General features: G+C 40.7%; 1 protein-coding gene across 1 annotated transcript; it reads right to left on the bottom strand.

Moving 5' to 3' along the window:
• Positions 1-18,315: 18,315 nt before the first annotated feature.
• LOC149258638 (uncharacterized) lies at positions 18,316-20,802 on the bottom strand. Its single transcript, XM_089426523.1, has one exon. The coding sequence runs from the start codon at positions 20,800-20,802 to the stop codon at positions 18,316-18,318; it is 2,487 nt and encodes an 828-aa protein (XP_089282649.1).
• Between the last annotated feature and the right edge of the window lie 381 nt (positions 20,803-21,183).

Below are 21,183 nucleotides of genomic sequence, written 5' to 3'. Positions count from 1 at the left end.
GGGGTACCTGTGCACTGTCAGGTCAAGCACTCCATCGATCTGACCCCAGGTGTGCTGCTGCCCAATGGACTAATCTATTGACACTCTATTCTAGAGAATGATGAGATCAAGACGCAGATTCAAGAACTATTACAGAAAGGGCACATTAGGCCAATCTCATCACCTTGTGGGAGCTCGATTTTATTGGTACAAAAGAAGGATGGGACATGGAGACTTTGTATTGACTATCGGGTGTTGAACAAGATCACTGTCCAGAATAGTTACCTAATCCCGCATATCGATGACCTTCTGGACCAGCTTAAGGGGGGCAAATATTTCAATAAGATTGACTTGAAGTCAGGTTATCACCGAGTGCCTATCGCACCCTTCGATGTGTGGAAGACTGCCTTCAAATCCAAGGAGGGCCTTTTTAAATGTTTGGTCATGTCGTTCGGATTGACAAACACCCCTGCAACCTTCATGAGACTGATGGACGACATCTTGAGACCCTTCACCAATGCATTCTTGGTGGTGTATTTAGATGACATCTTGATCTTCAACCAGAGTTGGGAAGAGCACCTCCACCATATTCGACAAGTCCTTCAAACCCTGTGCCAACACAAGTTGTGTGCTAACTTGGAGAAATGCACCTTTTCCTTGGCCCAGGTTCAATATCTAGGGTACATCATTGATGAGCAAGGTGTACATATGGACCCATCCAAGATACAAGTCATTCGGGATTGGCCAGCCCCAACCACTCTAACAGAGCTCCGCAGCTTTAGAGGCCACTGCTAAGCTCTTCTTTGAGCAAGTATGGGTACACATTGGGATCCCACAGTCCATTGTCTTAGATCAGGACAATAGATTCCTGAGTGCATTTTGTTCAAGTCTCTAGTTGATGCTGGATACAAAACTTACTAAGTTTGCGGCTTTCCATCCCCAAACTAATGGCCAAACAGAGGTTGTCAACGGGATGATCGTACACATTCTACGCATCTACAACTCGAAGCATCCACGCACGTGGGATGAAAGTCTCCCTTATGTCCAACACAACTACAACAGAGCTCTCCATAGCTCAACAGGGCACAACCCCTTTCAGGTACGGCTAGGATTTTAGCCATTATGCCCCATTGATGTGGCCATACCATTTGCAACCACTCAGGTAGATTTGTCTCACGTTCAGTCTGAAGCTAAAAGGGCTAAAAACTTCATTAGGTGCATTCAACACATCTGCCAATAGGTCCATGATATATTAGACAAAGACAATGCTATGTACAAGCAATGCCATGATCAACATTGAGTGTCGCACAAGTTCCAGGTGGGTGACAAAGTTTGGCTACATTTGCATCAGGATCACCTTGCTGGACGCCAACGCAAGCTTCACCCACTCTGATATGTGCCATACACCATCACTAAGGTCGTCGATGACAATGCCTTCGAGCTCAGCATCCCACCATTCCTTGGTCTGCACCCAGTGTTCAATGTAGATCACCTTTGGCCATACTTTCCACCATTGTTCGACACATCTGACATTGCATAAAATCTCACACCAATAGAGCCCAACCTGGACTGCATGGAATAGGCCACAAATGATCAAGTCATGGACACACAGATCAATAACACTCGCCAACAGAGGATACAACTATATAGAGTTGTCAAAGCAAGCCAACTCCTTCACCAAGGCAAGTGGTTCACCAGGGACCAGGTTCAACAGAAATTTCCTCACCTCATGGAGGTTCTACACGCAATGGGGACCATTACTTCCTAAGGGGGGAGGAATGATCTAGGTGGATATTGGTGGCCATCCGCCTATTCCACCTAGACCCCCTAGTCAATTTCATATGTTTCCTTGTTCATTTCAACATTTACTATTTTTAGCAGTTTTTCGGGTCTTGAAATTCCGGAGCAGTTTTGACCCCCTAAAAAACTTTTTTTGGGATCCGCAGCAAGCCCATAGTCATAGGTAGGGGCTTGCAGCGAAATCTGTAATACTCATAGAGACATTTCCAACAAGGTATTGTACACGCCAAATGAAGATCATATGACCAAGTTACGACCCCGGGAAGTTGGTTGCCCAACTTGGCACACAAACTCTTGGTGTTACATATCCTGGAGTTAGGGTTTTGGTTGTTTATGGTTTTCTCATGTTTTCCAATAATAAATAGGCCCTTGAGCCTCATTGTAACATAGTTCAGAGGCATGTAGCTGCCACATCTCTTCTTGGAGATAAGCTACCATTGCCCAAGCTATCTTATTTCCATTCTGTTTGTAAGCATAGTTCAATATTTTTCTATTAATGAAATGAAGTGTTTTTCTGTTGCATCTCTATGTTTATGATTATATATGTAAGTTGTTGTGTTCTTGTTTAAGTTCGAATCACTAGACTTGTTTAAAATAAAACTATAATCTAGTTAGTTTTTATGATTTTTTTAAATTTTAGCAACATGAGATGTATGATGGAGTAAGTGTTTTGATGCTTATTATGGATTGATGCCTATTCGGGTTTACCATCCATTTATGAGATGTATGATGGAGTAAGTGTTTTGATGCTTATTATGGATTGATGTATATTCGGGTTTACCAACCATTTAATTTATATGGCTGCTAGAATGTTAATCGACAATCAAATAAATCCTCAAGAGTAATATAGAACCATCCTAGATCTTTCTTAACTCTAGATCTACCAAGCACCGAGAGGGACCAAATCTCTTTTCACTCTAAAAGAGGTTTTCATATCAAGAGATTTGGTCCCTCATGACGCTTTGTAGATCAGAGTTAAGATGGATCTAGACTGGTTTAATTTCCTCCTTTAAAGATACTATATTCCACATTAATATCATGGGTCAATACCATCGGTTCTCAATAACATGGGCTATTTTTATTTTTATTATTATTTTATTTTTATAGGGTTTTTTTTATTTTATTTATTTTTATTTTGACCATGTTAAAATGACATTACATTAACACTTTGATTTAATTTAATTTATTTTATTTTATTTTATTTTTATTTTTATGTAATTTGACTTAGTCAAAATGTTAAACATTACATTACAACATCTCTACCACACTGGGCTAGAGAGCGCCTCTTGGCGCAATCATGCAACCATAAATGCAAATAAAACATCAATGTGCATAAAGATTATACTCTTAGTTTTTTATTATCACTAATAAGCATGCCTATTTTGGAATAGAGCTTCCAAAATTTTAATTTAATTATTAATGATTATTATGTGGATGATACGGAAATATCCACATAGTTGAGATTTGTCTCAAAGGTAGTTATGCCTTCTTCTTTTTTCAATTTATACTTTTGTTTTTCAGTTTAATTAAAAAAATATCATGTCCATAAGTGTGATGGAACTCTTATACCTAGAGTATACCCTAAAACTATTTATGCTTGGCTAAGAGCTCGTCTTCCTAAACAAGTTAATAGCCTAAGACCTGCAAGAGTGAAACCTTCCCCCTTACGGACCACCAACAGGTAATTTTGGATGGCGTAGTTTTCCCTAAATAAATGAGTCAACCTACATTCGTAGGTAGTTGTAAGTGATGGTTGTCCCCATTATTGATTTGATAACTAAATTATGATAAGTTACGAAAAGTGTGATCAAATTCTTATCATTTATTATTGTTTTATTATATTTTCTTTGTTACATGTATTTTAAATGTATATATGTTTAATCCATATATTAATTCTAATAATTTAAAATAAAATTAGAATTTAATTAATTTTTTTAATTTTTAATAATACAAAAAGTATTATAAAATAAATTAATTAATATTTATTATGAAACGATATATATCAATATTTATTAGCCCATTAACATAACATTAATTTACCCCGGATGCGGGTGGTTGTTAGAAACATAGGGCTCATGGCTTGTCTGCAGGGCATCTGGCCGCCCGGACAAGCCACGTATCTCAGGAGGACAAGCCATAAACGTTCAGGCATGCAGCATTTAAGGTATGCAGTTAAGGTTTACTGCAGCGACGTCTCTTCGGCATTCATTGCCTGCATTGAGAAAGGTAACATGGCGCTTTATAGCCGGATGGTTTCAGACATTCCCCCGCATTTTTCGATTGCTCCTGTTCTGATCTTGAAGGAAGTGGCGGAGGCTCATTGTTTCGGCTCTCTGCCAGGCTCTGAGAGCGACTGTGAGGGTCCAGAGGCCGTCGACTTGGGCAATTGGAGAGTTTACGGGCAGTTTGGGTGTGATCCAGGGAGATTGGAGGTGTTGCGAACCCGCCTTCCGCATTCTGGTTGGGGGATTGGGTATCCAGTTCAGAGGGATAATCCAATTCAGAGGGAGATTGGAGGAGTTGCGAACCTGCCTTACACTCGCCAACCGCCCATTTCCAATATGCAGCTGGAACGTCAGAGGGGAACCAGTCGACAGGGTAGCTTCAGTGGAAGAGCCCTTTCGCCCTCTTCCTCAATTGAGGAATCTTCTGAACGCAGAAGACCGAGGGGAAGGCCTCCGGGCACAGGAAGAATGGCGGAACCTCCAGCAAGAATGGAATGTGGACATACTGAACACCCTATGGTAAGATATCGTCTTCCATGCAATTTATCCAATTCCACTTTCTTCATTACAGTTTCAGTGGAGCACTGTAGTAATCCGTGGGAAGAAGAGGAAGCCCCTCGAGTCAACCCTCCGCGTATTCCTGGGATTGTTCCCACAGTGGAAATGGAATTTCCTGCCATTGACATGCTGAGGCCTGTTCTTGATCCTGGAGCCGGCCCGAGTGAGCCAGTGCAACGCAATACTGGTAAGGCAATACTCCAGCCTCCCTGCTACAAGAAGGAGGATGAACCGCAGACTACGGAAGAAGATTAGCTTGCCCGGCTTGCGCTCCAGGTTCCTCTGCACGAATTTTTCTCTCTGTCAGCTCCCTTCGCGATCTTATATGTGTCTGCTACTATGTATCTCTGTCCATCTCTATTATGGTGTCGGTTATCTATTATCTCTGTCATGGGGTCGATGTTCTCTATGTGTTTCTGTTGTTTCAATCTCCTTCTGCTTCAGTCCGTGTGTCGGCTACAGGAGTATCACTCTGGGTTCCATTTTTGTAATTCTGGTATGCATTCTCTCGAGCTTACTGTTCGTCCCAGGACATGTTCTACAGGGCCTCGACCCTGTTGTAATACCACTGATGTAATTTTGCTCTTGCTGTAATATAATAGTTCAGTCTTATTTAGAAAAAAAAAAATACATAACATTAATTTAAAAATATATAACAATAAAAAATATATAAAACATTACAAAATTATTAAACACAATTATAAAACCTTAAATATTTTTTAAATGATTAATAACAGTCATGTACATGTAATTATTGTAAAGTTTAGAAATTCATCTTTCAAAAAGGGCTCGAGCTCGCGCTAATCGGATCGCCTGCATAACCCTGCACCTGAGGCCGTCGCCTCGAACTTGAGGACGTTTTGGAAGGCTTCCCTCTTCAGCGAGACGCTTCCTCTGCGAGGTGTTCGTCACTCTAATCGATGGATCGACCTTTGCTCCTCCCTGGGGCTTCTTCTGAGCAATTCTGGGGGATATGATTGCTGGATTTGGGTGAGCTCGATTAGATCGAGCCATGACTGCCTCAACGGAGTTCCCCTCGCCCCCTTCTTCTGAAGTCGAGGCTTTTGTCAACCTGTTGAACTCTCTTCCAAAGAAGAAAATGACAGAGGCTGCGAAATTTGTAAAGCGCTTGGACGACATCCCTGAGATCTCGCTTCTCGCTAAGAAGTCGATCCAGGTCGCCCTTTCTTTAGCGGAGCGAGCTTTGGTTGGACAGTTCACTTGGCTCTGGCCCTCCCCCAAAACCACGGAGAGCTGGGTCGCTAGGAACTAGGCGCCGCTCATTAAAAGCAGAGTCACCTCGTACTTTCTAGGGAAGGGTTTCTTCCTGTTTGAGTTTGTTGAAAAAGAAGATAAGGAGTTGATATTCCGCAATGGTCCCTATTTCATGGGCCCTCAGGGGTTGTATCTTAACAAGTGGACGCCTGACTTTGATCCATCAGTTGACATCCCCTCAGCCGTCCCTGTGTGGGTTCGTTTGCCCAATCTGCCAATGCACTGCTGGAACTGGGAATCCCTCAAACAAATCGGAAATACCCTAGGCAAATTCATTAACCACGCCAATAGCAGAGATCAATTGACTGTGCTAGAATCTGCGTTGAAGTTGACCTTGAGGCCGGTCTGCCTTAGGCAATAAAGATTAGGCTTGGAAGCTGGACGCATGTTCAAAAACTAGATTATGAGCAGCTTCCGTTCAAGTGTAGGAAGTGCCATGTCTACGGCCATTTTGCTAGGGACTTTCCAAAAAACAGTGAAGCGGAGAAAAGCAAGGGGGAAGGATGGACGCAAGTCAAAAGAACCAAAAATAAAGCCCCAAGAATCGGAAACAACAATGCCAAAGCTCCCCAGACAGGCTCTGGGCTTCAAACTTCTCACATGGAAGAACAAGGCAATAAATTCATCCAGCTAAGCTCAGCAACAAAGGACTCTCAAGGAATAGAGATACAAAATGAAGGATCGCCCCACAAAGAGCCCCCCTCGGAGCTAAAGCAAGTCGAAAACAATGTAGACAGAACAGAAGAGATACCCACAGAAGAGGCTGAGGAAGTGCAAAGCTCGGAGGATTCAGAAGAACAAGGTGAAATAGCAGGCTCGCAATCCTCGGCTAGAAGATCATTGAGAGGTCGAAAAACAGCTCGCGAAAAAAGGGAGCAGGAGACTTACAAGGACAAGTTGCAAGGAAGCCAGCCTACCCTTGAGAAACTTTTGGCTAAAACCCCGAAGATGACTAGAAACCAGCACCAGAGCTCTAAAGGAGATCCCCACTCCAAATGCAAGTGATGAGAATCGTCTCCTGGAATTGTAGGGGTATGGGAAGCCAAATAAAAGAAGAAGCCACCAAAAGTCTGATAAGATCTGACTCTCCCGACATACTCCTAATCCAGGAGACTAAAATGGAGGATAAGTTCTTCCTCCATATCAGGAAAAACTTATGGAAAAGAAGTGAAGGACAAGCAGTCTCAGCCAGGGGGGCCTCAGGAGGCCTGGGCACCCTTTGGAATGCAAACAAATTCTCAAAGGTTAAATAGGTCGCCAACCCACATTGGCTGTTCACAAAGCTGAAACATGCAGACTTAGTTGAGACCCTCTGTCTCTTTAATGTGTATGTTCCAGTTAGCGCAGGAGAGAAAAAGATCTGCTGGGATTCCATCAGAGGACTAGCAGAATCTGAAGATTTAGCAAATATCATCATTGTTGGAGATCTAAACCTCACTTTATCTCTAGCAGAAAAACGTGGAGGAAGCATAGTAAGGATCCGGCGCGCGAATGGGTGGAGGATCTGCTTCAGGATTGGGATATGATCGACATCAAACCTTCGTCGGGCAAGTACACCTGGACCAACAGAAGGCTCGGCCCAGGTCACATAGCTGCAAGGTTAGACAGATTTCTTGTTCAAAGTTCCTTTCTTCTTCTTGGTTTAGAATCTAGAATGCATATTCTTCCTTGCAGTGTATCAGACCACAGACCCATTAAACTTGATCTTGTGGCCCACATGGATCAAGGTCCCATTCCTTTTAAATTCAGTTCCCTTTGGGTCAAGGAACAGTCCTTTATGCATTTAGTACAAGACACTTGGAAAAAACCTGTCAACGGCTCTGCCTTCTTTGTTTGGGAAGAAAAGCTTAGGAGAGTGAAAGTTTCCTTGAAAACTTGGGAAAAATCCCTTCCTAACCCAGCAGTGGAAAGGAAAAAGATTCAAGAATGCCTCGAGAACTACCATCTGAAATCGGAAAATGAAGTGATCACAAAAGAAGTCCTTGACAAGGGGGCAGATCTTCAGCAAAAGTTTCTCAAAGCAAGTTCAGCCGAGGAAGAGTATTGGAGGGTCAAATCTCAGAGGCTTTGGCTCAAGGCAGGAGATAGAAACTCTGCCTTCTTCCACAAGCAAGCTCAAGCTCGGAAAATTTTCAACTCCATCTCCCAAATTAAGGTAGAAAACACCAATCACAGTGATCTGCAAAGTATAAAAAATGCTGCCTTCCTCCATTTCAAAAACCTGTATAGTGAGAAAGAGGCCCTGGGCAGACTTCCACCTTAGTCAATGAGGTGCCCACTCTAATATCGGCTAGAAAGAACCAGCCCTTGGAACCAGAAGTCACCAACGAAGAAATCAAAATCGCTCTTTTTGCCATGGAACCTGACAAGGCCCCGGGCCCAGATGGCTTCACTGCCAGATTCCTGCAGAATTGTTGGCAGATTGTGGAAAAAGACTTGTGCAGAATGATCCGGAAATCTCAAGCTTGTCAGAAATTAGGGGGTAGCACCAATTCGGCTTTCCTAGCCCTTATCCCTAAGGAAAAAGGAGCCAACACCTTCTCCAGATTCCGCCCCATCTCCCTTTGCAACATAGGCTACAAACTGATAACAAAAGTGATTGCCAACAGGCTGAAAACTATTCTTCCTTCCATTATTCCAGAGAATCAGGGAGGTTTTATTCAAGGAAGACAGATAGTGGATAATTATATCCTGGTCCAAGAGGCGATTCACTCAAGCTTGACCCGGAAAGAGAAAGGAATGGTTGTCAAATTAGACCTGGAAAGCGCCTTTGACAGGGTGAGACACAGATTTCTGTTTGATGTTTTGCATAAGTTTGGGCTTGGGGCCAAATCTGTAACAGTCCAAAAATAAATATCTAATTAACTTTTCTAATTAACATTAAATTCAATTAAGAATAGTGCTTACCTGTCGCAGAAGTAGGCTTACTGCAACCAGGTTTTGGGGACAACTCTCCACCCAACCGTAGGCTCAATTGTGCAAGGATTTGCTACAACTGGCCACCCCCGAGCCCTCAATCAACGTACTACTGCCAGTGACTCCTATGTCTTAAAACACCATTCTCCCAAGAGAATGAAAGATAGAATCTTGGAAAGATGGAATGCAGGAATGCCTCTCATCTTCCTCACCATCTATTAAATATAACAAAACATTGGAAGGGGAACCACATGCACACACTCCATGTGTCTACATGCAACTTTTTTTCTTGTTTTATTTCTTTACTTTTCTTTTTATTTTTAGCTTTCTTGTCTTATTTCCTTCTTTTTGATAGTTTTCTTGTTTTATTTCTATTTATTCTTATTTAGAGCTTTAATATCGTTATTACTATTTTTATTTTTATTATTTTTATTATTTATTTCTTTTTATATAATTTTTAATATCATTTATTATTTAACAGTTATGATTTATTATTTTTATTATTTATTATTAAGTGATTTATTTATTATTATTCATTATTTTTATTATTAATTATTATTTTTGTATTATTTTTATTAATTTTTTTTTTTTTCTCGGTAAAAGACTAAATCTATTAAGTAAAATATAGTACAGACAGGAAAAGCAAAAGACCGTCAGACCGGAAATGATGGATTCATCAACCTCGGTCCCGGAGGAAAGATACAATCACAGAGCTACAGGAAAAGCAAAAGACCGACAGACCGGAAATGATGGATTCATCAACCTCGGTCTCGGAGGGAAGATACAATCTCAGCTACATCAGAAGATTCGAGAGCAAAAACTAACTATCAGGCTATTACCCCAGCGGGACAGTAACTACACCACAATGTTTTTTCCCTTTCTTTTTGTTAACTCTTGTCCAGCCATCATGGGGAGGATGGGCTAGAACAACTTGAAGACTGGAGTTCTCTATCTTCGGGGACTCCTTCTCTGATTCAGAGGATGAAGTCTCATGGGGACGTTTCTGGGAGCTTGCTGAGACATGGGTGTGCCCCATATTGTCCGTGGGCGGTTCCATCGGCTGAGGCGTCTGATCTGGTTCTGACTCTCTTTCCTCCTTTTCCATACTTGGGGGGCTGGAGCTTCCAGCTGGCGGCGGTGGACAGGGAGCCCAACGCTTGGGCTTAGAATGTGCGAAGAGGCCCTTTTTCGTTCTTGCTGTCAGCGATGGGCAGGAGTTATGCAGGTGCCCTGTTAGGTGACAGTGGCGGCATCTGAAGGCAGTGTTTTCGTACTCTAGAAACTGGGTCCAGACAAAGTCCTTGATCTTGAGATTGATGTACTCTGGCAATCCCTTGCTTAAATCAAGCTCCACACAAACTCTAGCGTATGTATAGAGACCTTGCCGCTCTCTCTTGTAATCTCCCGTTAGAAAGCTTCCCAAGGCATTGCCTATTTGCCTGTATACTTCTGTACGCCACAGGTGAACTGGGAGATTTGGAAGTCTGATCCATACCGGGGTTTTGGTGATGACTGCTGAAGCTGGGTCAAAGTCTGGAAACCATGGAGTTAGGAAAAGGCCAGCTGAACCCATGAACCAAGGGCCTTCGTCTAGGGCGTTGTAGCAGTGCTCGAGGTCATTGAACAGCACTATAAAATATCCCTTTGCACAGAAATAAACCTTGCAACGGTCAGTCCAGCTGTCCTTGATCCAATCATAAAGATCCTATGAGCGCGGCTAGAGCCCATTGAATCTGCAGATGATGGCCCTTTCAGCAAATTTCTGGGTGTCGTCTTCAAGATCAAGGTAGGAGATCTCAACTGAGGGAACCTCCTCCACTTTGTCAACCAAAAAAGGCTTGGGTGAAGTCTGCACTGGTGGATCTGTCTTTTCAGTCTGCTTGGCATGGACTGCATCTTTATACGAAAACGCCTTAGCTGAGGATGGCTCTCCCACAGCTCCTCCTCTCAGACGAAGGGTTAAGATAATAGAAGCGTCTTTCACAATGCCGTAAAAAGAAATAGGAAAGATATCATCAAGATGTTTACCTTCGTAGAGAAGCCGTTGAGCTGCAGAGGGGATCCCCAGTTTGATGTCCAGTGCATGCTTGAGATTCTGCACTAGATCCGTCTGGCAAACCCATTGTAGCATAGTTTTGCCTGTAAGGAGCCTGATTTGTATCTGGAATGATGAGGAAGATTCCGAAAGCCTCTTTCCCCAACCGATCTGTGGAGAGGGTAGGCAAATGCCTTGATAGATTTTCGATTCCTGTATTTGTCTCATGAGCAGGGGCGGCATGCATCTGTTTGGTGCCGTCCCTTCCTTTCTGGAAGCCATGGTCAGTGGAAAAGCTAAGGGATCTGCAAGATCTTTCTTGTCCGGTGCTCCATTAATCGGAAGGGGGTTGTAAAGGCACGCCGTGGAAGCAGGGGGTCGGGGCCAGGCTTTCCCTGAGCTCTCGGCTAAGAGGTTTGCAGGCCCTTTTAGATCTACGGCGCCAGTGTTCATGGCGTGGAAATCTTGTGTGCCTGCCTCTGAGTGAAAACCCCTTGATCTTTGCCCAGATCTCTCCAACCCCTTCGCAGCCGGAACAATCCGTGACCCAACGGCGGCATGGGGCATGGAGGCAGCAGTGCTGGGGTTCGAGCCAGTGTTCATGGCGTGGTCATGTTGCGGATCTGCAGCTGAGAGACAGCCCCTTAGTCTTTGCCCAGATCTCTCGAACCCCTTCGCACTCAGAGCGAGCCGAGAGCCGACGGCGGCCGAGGGCATGGAGACGGCGGAGCTAGGGTTCGCCATGGGAGCCTTCTTCCAATCTTCCTATTTTTATTATTTATTATTATTTTTATTTTTATTTTTATTTTTATTATTTATTATTTATTATTAAGGGGAGGGATATTACATACTCTCCCACTTTAAGGAACTTCGTCCCGAAGTTAAGTTTTTATTATTTATTATTTTATTTGCTTCATGTTGCCAACTCCCTCTGCTGAACTAGTATAACTAGCAAGCATCGAAAGTCCCCAACACCCTGGGAAATCTCAAGGAATCTCTGTCCTTTTTCCCACTTTCGGCACTAGGCTAAGCCTGACCCGGTCTGTATCCTAGTCCAAGGCTGGCCCCAAGGCTCGCGCCTGACTCAGACCTCATCTGCCCCAAGGCAGGCATCCGGTCCGGTATTCAATGACCCCGGGCATCTGGCATGGCTGGCCCACTCCCTCCACAACTACTAAGACGCACAGCCCCAGGCATCGAAGTCCTTTACATCCCTTCCAAACTTCGGCATCCCAATCAAATAATAGGCACCAAGCCTAGAACATCAGGCACTTGGCCTCCTCAAGATGGTCCAATAGCTCTTCTAGAGCTATCCATCAAGAGCTATAAACAAGACAAAGGAACCACTGGCATATGTAGTGTTGATTGAGTTTTGTCCCCAACCCATATGGTGTTACTTATTCTCCCTCGTGCGTATGGGCTCGCACGAGATCATCAAATAAATCGGCCCTCTCGGCCCATTTGTGGAGTCCTGTGAATCATCACATCTCAACATGCATCCAATGCATTAACCATACCATCATAGTATCATAGGAACTAGTCCACATGCCAACTCTTGCATGTCATCATAAGAATGTTCATCTTTGTTAATCGCAACATTATGAATAATAAGGAATTGCATGCTCATGCATGTCATAAATTCGTACGCAACGATCACATGCTTCACCTCATGAAACACCATCATAAGTTATAACATCAACATATTTGCATCAAAGACATATCATGATTTCACATAATAAATGAACCACATGTCAATAAACCTCATATTATAGCATCATAATTCCTATGCCATGTTTATGCATATCATATCCATCATGAGTATTCAACATTAAATACCTATCATCACGTAGTAAATGAATATGTCAATATACCTTGACCTAACATCATAATGCCTATGCATATCATCATCCTCCTAAGGATACATCATCACTATTGTAACAACTATATAAATATGAACCACATGTGCATGATCACCCTTATACCATCATATCATGAACCATCATCAATATGAGAAACATCTCAATACTTATCAAATATAGAATAATAGTCTATAAGCATTCTTATCATGATTCATCAGAAAAATCAATTTCATTTACTTATATAAACAATTATTACTAACTATGCATTAAGATTATTCAACATCCTTCTAGAATGTATATTGTTTCATGAGTACTATTAGTGTCATTTTTTCATCAAGGTACCAATTAATTTTTAATAATCATTTCTTGTTCTTTCTATTAGGAAGTACATCTTAAATTTTAAATGAACACTAACTTTTAGCCATGTATTCTTCTTTCTCAATGAAATTTAGTGAAATTCATCATTAAGATGTTTTTAAATCTTCAACACCAAAATTAAAATTCCATGATTACTATTCATATTTTGCTTATCCATTATACATCCTCAAATACCTACTTATCTCATCAAGTTCTCATCTCAATACCACTTGATTTCACCTTTTTTGTTTTTTTTTTAATTTGTGCATATTCTTATTGAAGTATCATTTAGAATTTCCAACAACATATGTTCTTATGCTTCATGTTCAATGTTTTCTCATTAATCCACCTAGTTTATCGCTTGTCATTTCTCACCAATTACAAGTATTCACAAATTCCTATGTTGAAACTTCAACTTTGTAGGTCATCATTATGACCCTTACCAATCATGTTGCTCAATCCACTCATTAACATCTTAGGAACAATGTCATAACATCTTGAATTCTATTCTATATGCACTTTAAATACATTCTACATCCACTTTAAATACTTCCCACATAAAACTCCAAATTCTTTATGGATTGTATATTGTACTAATATTTTCCCTTTAATAAGAAAACATGATAATTAATAATTCCTAATAGGTTGTCATAGTAATCATCACCCCATACTTTCATCATAAATAAGTTTGAAAAGTTTGTTTTGGATTGGTCCTCATCTCATTGGGATATAAAAAATTTAAACACTTCAACCTTCCCATATTTCACTAAGTTTCCACAATGCATCATTCTAAAGATGTGCCTCTTAAGAAGTGCAAACATAAATATCTTAGTGACAATGCAATTCCTATATATATATATATATATATATATATATATATATATATAGATATATATATATATATATATATATATATATATATATATATTATACAACCTCTTTAAGATATGTGATTGTGTGGCATTTGATGTGCTATAATTAGATATACAAACCTTCTTTGGGAAAAAAAAAATATATATATATAAGGATTTGTGTATTTGTAACATAATTCAAATGTTTCATTTTTACTAAATAATTAAACTTTATGAAAATTTTAAATGCATTCCAAATCGAAATCTAGAAAAACAACCTTTCCACCACATTGAATATTCTATTGGATCTTCTTGGAAAACGGATATACATCCTTAGTGTGTCTTTTCAACAACGGAGAAACATAAAAGGAAGGCAACGAAATTTCAACTAAAATAAGATATTAGTTTATTGATTTTCGTAGTTTGTTTGAATATACAAGTAAGATAATGTTGCAATAAAGTCAATAATGAAATTATTACTATGTATGGATAAGGATAAAAATAAGAAAAAGGAAATGCACGAGATAATAATATTTCATTCTCTTGGGAGAATGGTGTTTTAAGGCATAGGAGTCATTGGCAGTAGTACATTGATTGAGGGCTCGGGGGTGGCCAGTTGTAGCAAATCCTTGCACAATTGAGCCAACAGTTGGGTGGAGAGTCGTCCCCAAAACTTGGTTGCGGTAAGCCTACTTCTGCAACAGGTAAGCACTATCCTTAGTTGAATTTAATGTTAATTAGAAAAGTTAATTAGATATTTATTTTTGGACTGTTAAAAAATTAAATTAATTTCTTAATAGAAAATATGCTGACAAATAATTTTATATCTATGTTACCTGTGATCAAGGTTTGCCAGATGACAACAAGGTTGTGGGGACGACTCTCCACCCAACCGTAGGCTCAATTGCGCAAGGATTCTGTTACAACTGGCCACCCCCGAGCCTCAATCAACGTACTACTGCCAGTGCTCCTAAGTCTTAGTATACCATTCTCCCAAGAGAATGAAAGATAGAATCTCAGAATGATAGAATACCTCCCATCCTCCTCACCATCTATTAAATAGAACAAAACATTGGAAGGGGAACCACATGCACACACTCCATGTGTCTGCATGCAACTTTTTTCTTGTTTTATTTCTTTACTTTTGATTTTTAGCTTTCTTGTTTTATTTCCTTCTTTTTGATAGTTTTCTTGTTTTATTTCTATTTATTCTTATTTAGAGATTTAATCTGGTTATTACTATTTTTATTTATTATTTTTATTATTTATTATTTATTATTTATTAACTTCATGTTGCCAACACCATCTGTTGAACTAGTATAACCAGCAGGCATCGAAAGTCCCCAACACCCCGGGAAATCTCAAGGAATCTCTGTCATTTTTCCCACTTTCGACACCAGGCTAAGCCTGACCCAGTCTGTATCCTAGTCCAAGGCTAGCCCCAAGGCTCGCGCCTGACTCAGACCTCATCTGCCCCAAGGCAGGCATCCGGTCCGGTACTCAATGACCCCGGGCATCTGGCAAGGCTGGCCCACTCCCTCCACAACTACTAAGGTGCACAGCCCCAGGCATCGAAGTCCTTTACATCCCTTCCAGACTTCGGCATCCCAATCCAATAACAGGCACCAAGCCTAGAACATCAAGCACTTGGCCTCCTCAAGATGGTCCCATAGCTCTTCTAGAGCTATCCATCAAGAGCTATACATAAGACAAAGGAACCACTAGCATATGTAGTGTTGATTGAGTTTTGTCCCCAACCCATATGGTGTTACTTATTCTCCCTTGTGCGTATGGGCTCGCACGAGATCATCAAATAAACCGGCCCTCTCGGCCCATTTGTGGAGTCCTGTGAATCATCACATCTCAACATGCATCCAATGCATTAACCATACCATCATAGTATCATAGGAAATAGTCCACATGCCAACTCTTGCATGTCATCATAAGAACGTTCATCTTTGTTAATCGCAACATTATGAATAATAAGGAACTGCATGCTCATGCATGTCATAGATTTGTACGGAACTATCGCATGCTTCAGTTATACCATCAACATAATTATATTAAAGACATATCATGACTTCTCATAAATGAACCACATGTCAATAATCCTCATATTATAGCATCATAATTCCTATGCCACGTTATGCATATCATATCCATCATGAGTATTGAACATTAAATACCTATCATCACTTAGTAAATGAATGTGTCAATATACATAATACCTATGCATATCGCTATTATCATATGGATACATTATCACTATAAGAACCATATGTAAATCATTATCTTCCTACCATGAAACATCGTCAATATGTTTTCATCAAGTTGTCAATTATTTTTCAATAATCATTTCGACTTCTTTCTACTAGGTAGTTGATCATTTACACCAACGGTATAATCATCTAAGTATATCGTTAAATTTCACATGAGCCTCATCATCTTGAGTCTTAATCTCTCGTCATATATTCTTCCTTCCCCAAGGAAATTTTGGTGAAATTCATTGTTTTAGATATTACTAGTGATACCACCATCATCTATCTCAAAATTAAAATCCCTTGATTGTACATCCATTTACCCTTTGGCTTAATGATTCTAATACCGCTATATGCAATCTCATATAAACATTTTTTTCGTCATGATTTAATTTTATATCATGCTTAATTTACTTGCACGAGGATTTGTTGATCCATGTTGACTTTATTAACAATCAGCACTTCATCCACAGAAATATTTTCTTATCTCGTCGAGTTCGTAAAGTTCGTATCTCAATACCACTTGATTTCTTTATCATAAATTCAGTTTCCTCAAGCTGGCAAAAGACTCTTTCTTATTAGATTTTGAAACAGTTGGAAATACTACTACCATCATTGTCCATGAGAAACTTAAATGTGAGGTGTTATGTGGAAATGACCTCTTTTAACGTTATGGGAAGTCCTACTCATGAAATAATGAGTCAAGTTCAATCTCTATTAATTGACTTTCACTTCTTTTGTCACTATGTACACAATCCTTCTCAAGGTATCCGTATAAAATTTCTAGCAACATTCCTTCCTATATCTTCCTCGTTTATTATCATTTGGTCATCATGCAACTTCACACCTTCACATTTTAAAATATGTAGATCATCATTATGACTATTACCAATCATGTTTCTAGCTCTACTCATACCTTTAAAAGAATTCTCTTCTTGATAGAACATCCCTTTATTTCCTCCTACCCGATATTCATAGATATATTTTTCTTTTTCTCCCTGTCTTGATTTCCTACTATTCCATGTCTATTGGCTTCAAAAATGGAAGTTTCTTCACTTCATTCTATTTATTAATTTGACTTGAATTTCTCACCTCCAATCATTGTGGTTTTTCCTCCTCTCCTATAACACTGATATACCTTGGAAATGTTGTTACTATTTCCAACTTGGGTAAGACCTGGTAAATAAATTCATTAAGATAGCTACCAAGTGTAATCCACTTATCTTTTCCTGTTTTAAGACATCAACATAATAAAATCTCCTTATCATACGTCTTGTTATCCATAATTCATTCATATAGTTAGTCACCTATGAAAAACTTTACAATGTAGCTCTCCCATTGTTATAGATGTTGTTATGCACACAACTTATCTTCTCCAATCATTCTATTTATCATGCCTTACAGGTTCCTTAAAATAACCTTCATTATTACCCTGATTTTTCAAGTTCATTAGTTGATTACCAATATTTTCTTCTTTATGTGCATCATCCTTAGATAGACCTTATAGTGATACCTTTAGAGTACCAAGTCATTTTTTTTTCCCACTGGAAAAATCCGTAATTTTCATTAAGAGAGAAAATTACATATAGTAGATGCAAAAAGCATATGCACTATCAGAGCCTTTAATTCAAATACGCCACGCAGGGTGATCTGGTTTTGTACCAAAAGCATTATATACAGTCAGTTAAACATCTAGCTGATATGACCGCGCAGGGTCCGTAGTATTCATTCTATATATCATATAAACAATAATAGCTTTAAGACATCAGATTTTCAAATCATTATGCGGATCAAGGACTGTTGTTCCTTTGGTATCGTTGATCTATGTAAGGCCTGTGGTAATATCTGAATTCCTCAGATCCTTGTTGTTCCAGTATTATCCATTCGCCTCTGGGTAGTATCGTGGCCTCCTTGGATAATTGATCAACGCTGCTGTTATGTTCCCTGTAAATGTGAGTACAAGAGATATGGGTAAATGTTGACTTGTAATTGTGTGCTTCATACAATATGTTGCTAAGTGTGTGTATATGACATATTGAAGAATGATTGAACCAGTTCACAATATTCAAAGAATCCCCAAATATGTTTAGCTGAAGACACTGATGTCCCAAAGAGAAATGTAGAAGGTGACGCAAAGTCATAAGTTCATCAAAGTTGTTAGAACCCACTCCGAGCCCCAATTTGACTTTATATTTATGGTTTTCACTGATGTGTAGTATGAAGCCCCCCCCCACAACCGTTTTGGTTTGAGGCTCCGTCGAAGAAGGCCCAAGGGACGGTTCTGTCAATGATAGGGGGAGGATTTATGCTCCGCACCCTAGAGGGAGTGGGTTCAGGCAGTTCTAGATAAGAGGAGATGATGCTGGCTTCTGTTCTAGACCAACATACAGTCTGATTGTCAAAGATATATCTGTTGCGTGCCTTCCAGATATGCCAAGAGACCACCAAGGGTAGGTTCTGAAGCTTGGATCGAGAGTATCTGCTACTCCAGCCTTCCCATGCGCTTTGTAAGTCTCCGCCATTCCAAGATCCAGCAAAACCGATAGACGTGGATAAGTTTAGCCAGAGAAGTCTTATAGTTGTGCATTGCAGGAAGAGATGTACAGTGGACTCTGAATCTGCTTTACACAGTATACACCATGATGGACCATATAGCGCTCTGTGGGTTAAATGCTCTCCCGTAGGTACAATATCCTTGAGAGCACACCAGAAAAAAAGTCTGATGCGCGGTGGGGCAGCAAGCTTCCATATATCTCTCCACCATTTAATACTAATTTCGGGCTTTTTATGCTGAATAAGAGAGCAGTATCCAGTCTTAGGGGAGTATATGCCATTGTCTGCCAAACACCATACTAATTCATCAGTCCCCTGTTTTATTCTAATATGAGATTCAGCTAATGCAGAAGTATATTCCAGCCACTCCTGTTGCCACTGAGGGGGAAGATCAAGCTGCGCAGCTGACTTCCATGCCTGTGAGAAAATATTGGTATTTTGTTGGTCTGCGATATCTGCAAAAACCCTGATCTCCCGAGAATGAAGATGTCTGATGAGATCTCTGCTTAGTATATGCCTTCCCCCACTTCCAATCCAAGGGTCTTGTCCAATCCTACCGAGTGAACCATCGTTGATTCTCCAAACCAGGTTGTCTCGTATGTGTGGGAGAGAATGAATCAGTGCCTTCCACACCGATGAGCAACCTCTTGTCTGCCATGTAGGTAATCTGATCCAGTCAAGTAAACTCTGAGGCCATGTGTATTTGTGATATGAAATATGTGCCCAGAGGTTCTGACTTGTCATTAAAGACCAACCCATTTTTGTCGCGATAGCTTGTGCAAAAGAGGGAAGATCTTTGAGTCCCCAGCCACCCCATTTCTTCGGTAGTGCTATCTTTTGCCAACTTATGCAGGCAAAGATTCTTTTGTCCTGATTGCCATTCCAGAGATATCTGTTACAGATCTGTTTTAAGCACCCAAGAATGCTCCTTGGTATCCATGCCAGTGCCATCCAAAAGACTGGTGTGGCTTCCAAGACGGATTTTATAAGTATCAATCTACCAGCCCTGGACAAGTATCTGAGACTCCAAACAGTAAGTTTCTTTTCCAGCTTAGTAACCAGCCAAACCCAATCAGCAATTCTTTGGCATGTGGGTTTGAGCCAGTACCCTAAGTATTTGAGACCTCTGTCCAATGGATGTATGCAGTAGGGGAAAGCCTGTTGTGCTACTTGTGATTCTTGTAGAGTAGTGCGAGCAAATGTGATAGAGGATTTAGAGTGATTTGCAATCATACCTGTAGCAGAGGTAAAGAGGCGAAGAATATTGAAAAAGTTTCTAGAATCCCGAATACTGCCATCCAATAGAATGAGCACATCATCCACGAATAGTAGATGAGTGAGGAAGCAATCATCTGAGATCCGCAGCCCACGAATGTCTCCGTTCCTTTTTGCCGATGCAATTAGCCTGCTTAATCCTTCCATAACAATGAGAAAGAGCATAGGTGACAGTGGACAGCCTTGTCTCAGTCCTCGTTCCGAATGAAAGAATGGTGAGGCTGAGCCATTGATGAGAATGCTGAAGGATGGGGATGTAATGCAGGCCATAATCCAAGTGATGTAGATGTGGGGGAATCCAAGGTGGATGAGCATCATTTGATGTATAGCCAACTGGTTTTCCAATTCAATCAGACGTCCCTTATCCTCTGCTGTTAAGAATCCCAGCCCTCGCTCATCAGTAAGAGTGCTCAATTCTGATTCAATATGTGTGAGATGAGATGTATCCCGGGCATGCTTTTCCTTAGCCCAGTTAATGGAGAGGTGTTTGATTTCTGAGAGATTTTTGCAAAACCCCCTAGCCAAAGATTCTTCTCCATTAATGGGGTGGGCAAGCCAGTAATCAGAGATCATCTTAATGTAGGTCGGGTCTCTCAGCCAGATGTGATTAAACTTGAAGGGGGCCTTTGGTTTTCTGCAAGGCCCTTGAATTTCTAAATATATAGGCAAATGATCTGATATGCCTCCCGATCCTACCCATTGCTTGTAATGGTGCAGCTGATGAAGGAGCGAATCTTTCATGATGAATCTGTCCAGTCTACGGGCCAACGCAGCATCCCCCACCCTTCTATTTCTCCAAGTCGGAAGGAGTTTTTGCATGGGGATATCTACATAGCTTGTCTGCTCTAACAGGTTGGTCATATAATCTGTAATAGAGTCAATTTATGTCATCGATCCCCATGATTCTCTGAACCTTAGTGAGAAATTGAGATCACCACCGATGATAGTCTTATCCCCTTCCAATAGAGAGAGGTGTAAGAGTCTCTGCCAGAATTGCTCTCTGTGATTACACGGGCCATATACATTCACCATCCTGAGTTCCATGCCTAGGTCAGCCGAAAAGAGATCCAGACCCAAGTAACCAGTCCCTCCCCAAGTGGCATCGACCCTAATAGAGCGGGGGTTAGTTCCGATTGCCAGTCCTCCAGATCTACCGACAGCATCTAGGGCTATAAATGACCAACCCGGAGTTAGAGCTTGAAAGGTTTTGGAGATCTGTTCAGCAGAGCAAAGAGTCTCTTG

The sequence above is a fragment of the Pinus tabuliformis genome, chromosome 6 (assembly GCF_031772625.1).
Source record: "Pinus tabuliformis cultivar Carrire ecotype Pingquan chromosome 6, CPIR1, whole genome shotgun sequence".
NCBI classification, from domain to species: domain Eukaryota; kingdom Viridiplantae; phylum Streptophyta; class Pinopsida; order Pinales; family Pinaceae; genus Pinus; species Pinus tabuliformis.
Note: the sequence above shows the minus strand (reverse complement) of the source record. Positions and strands in the feature narration are given on the sequence as shown.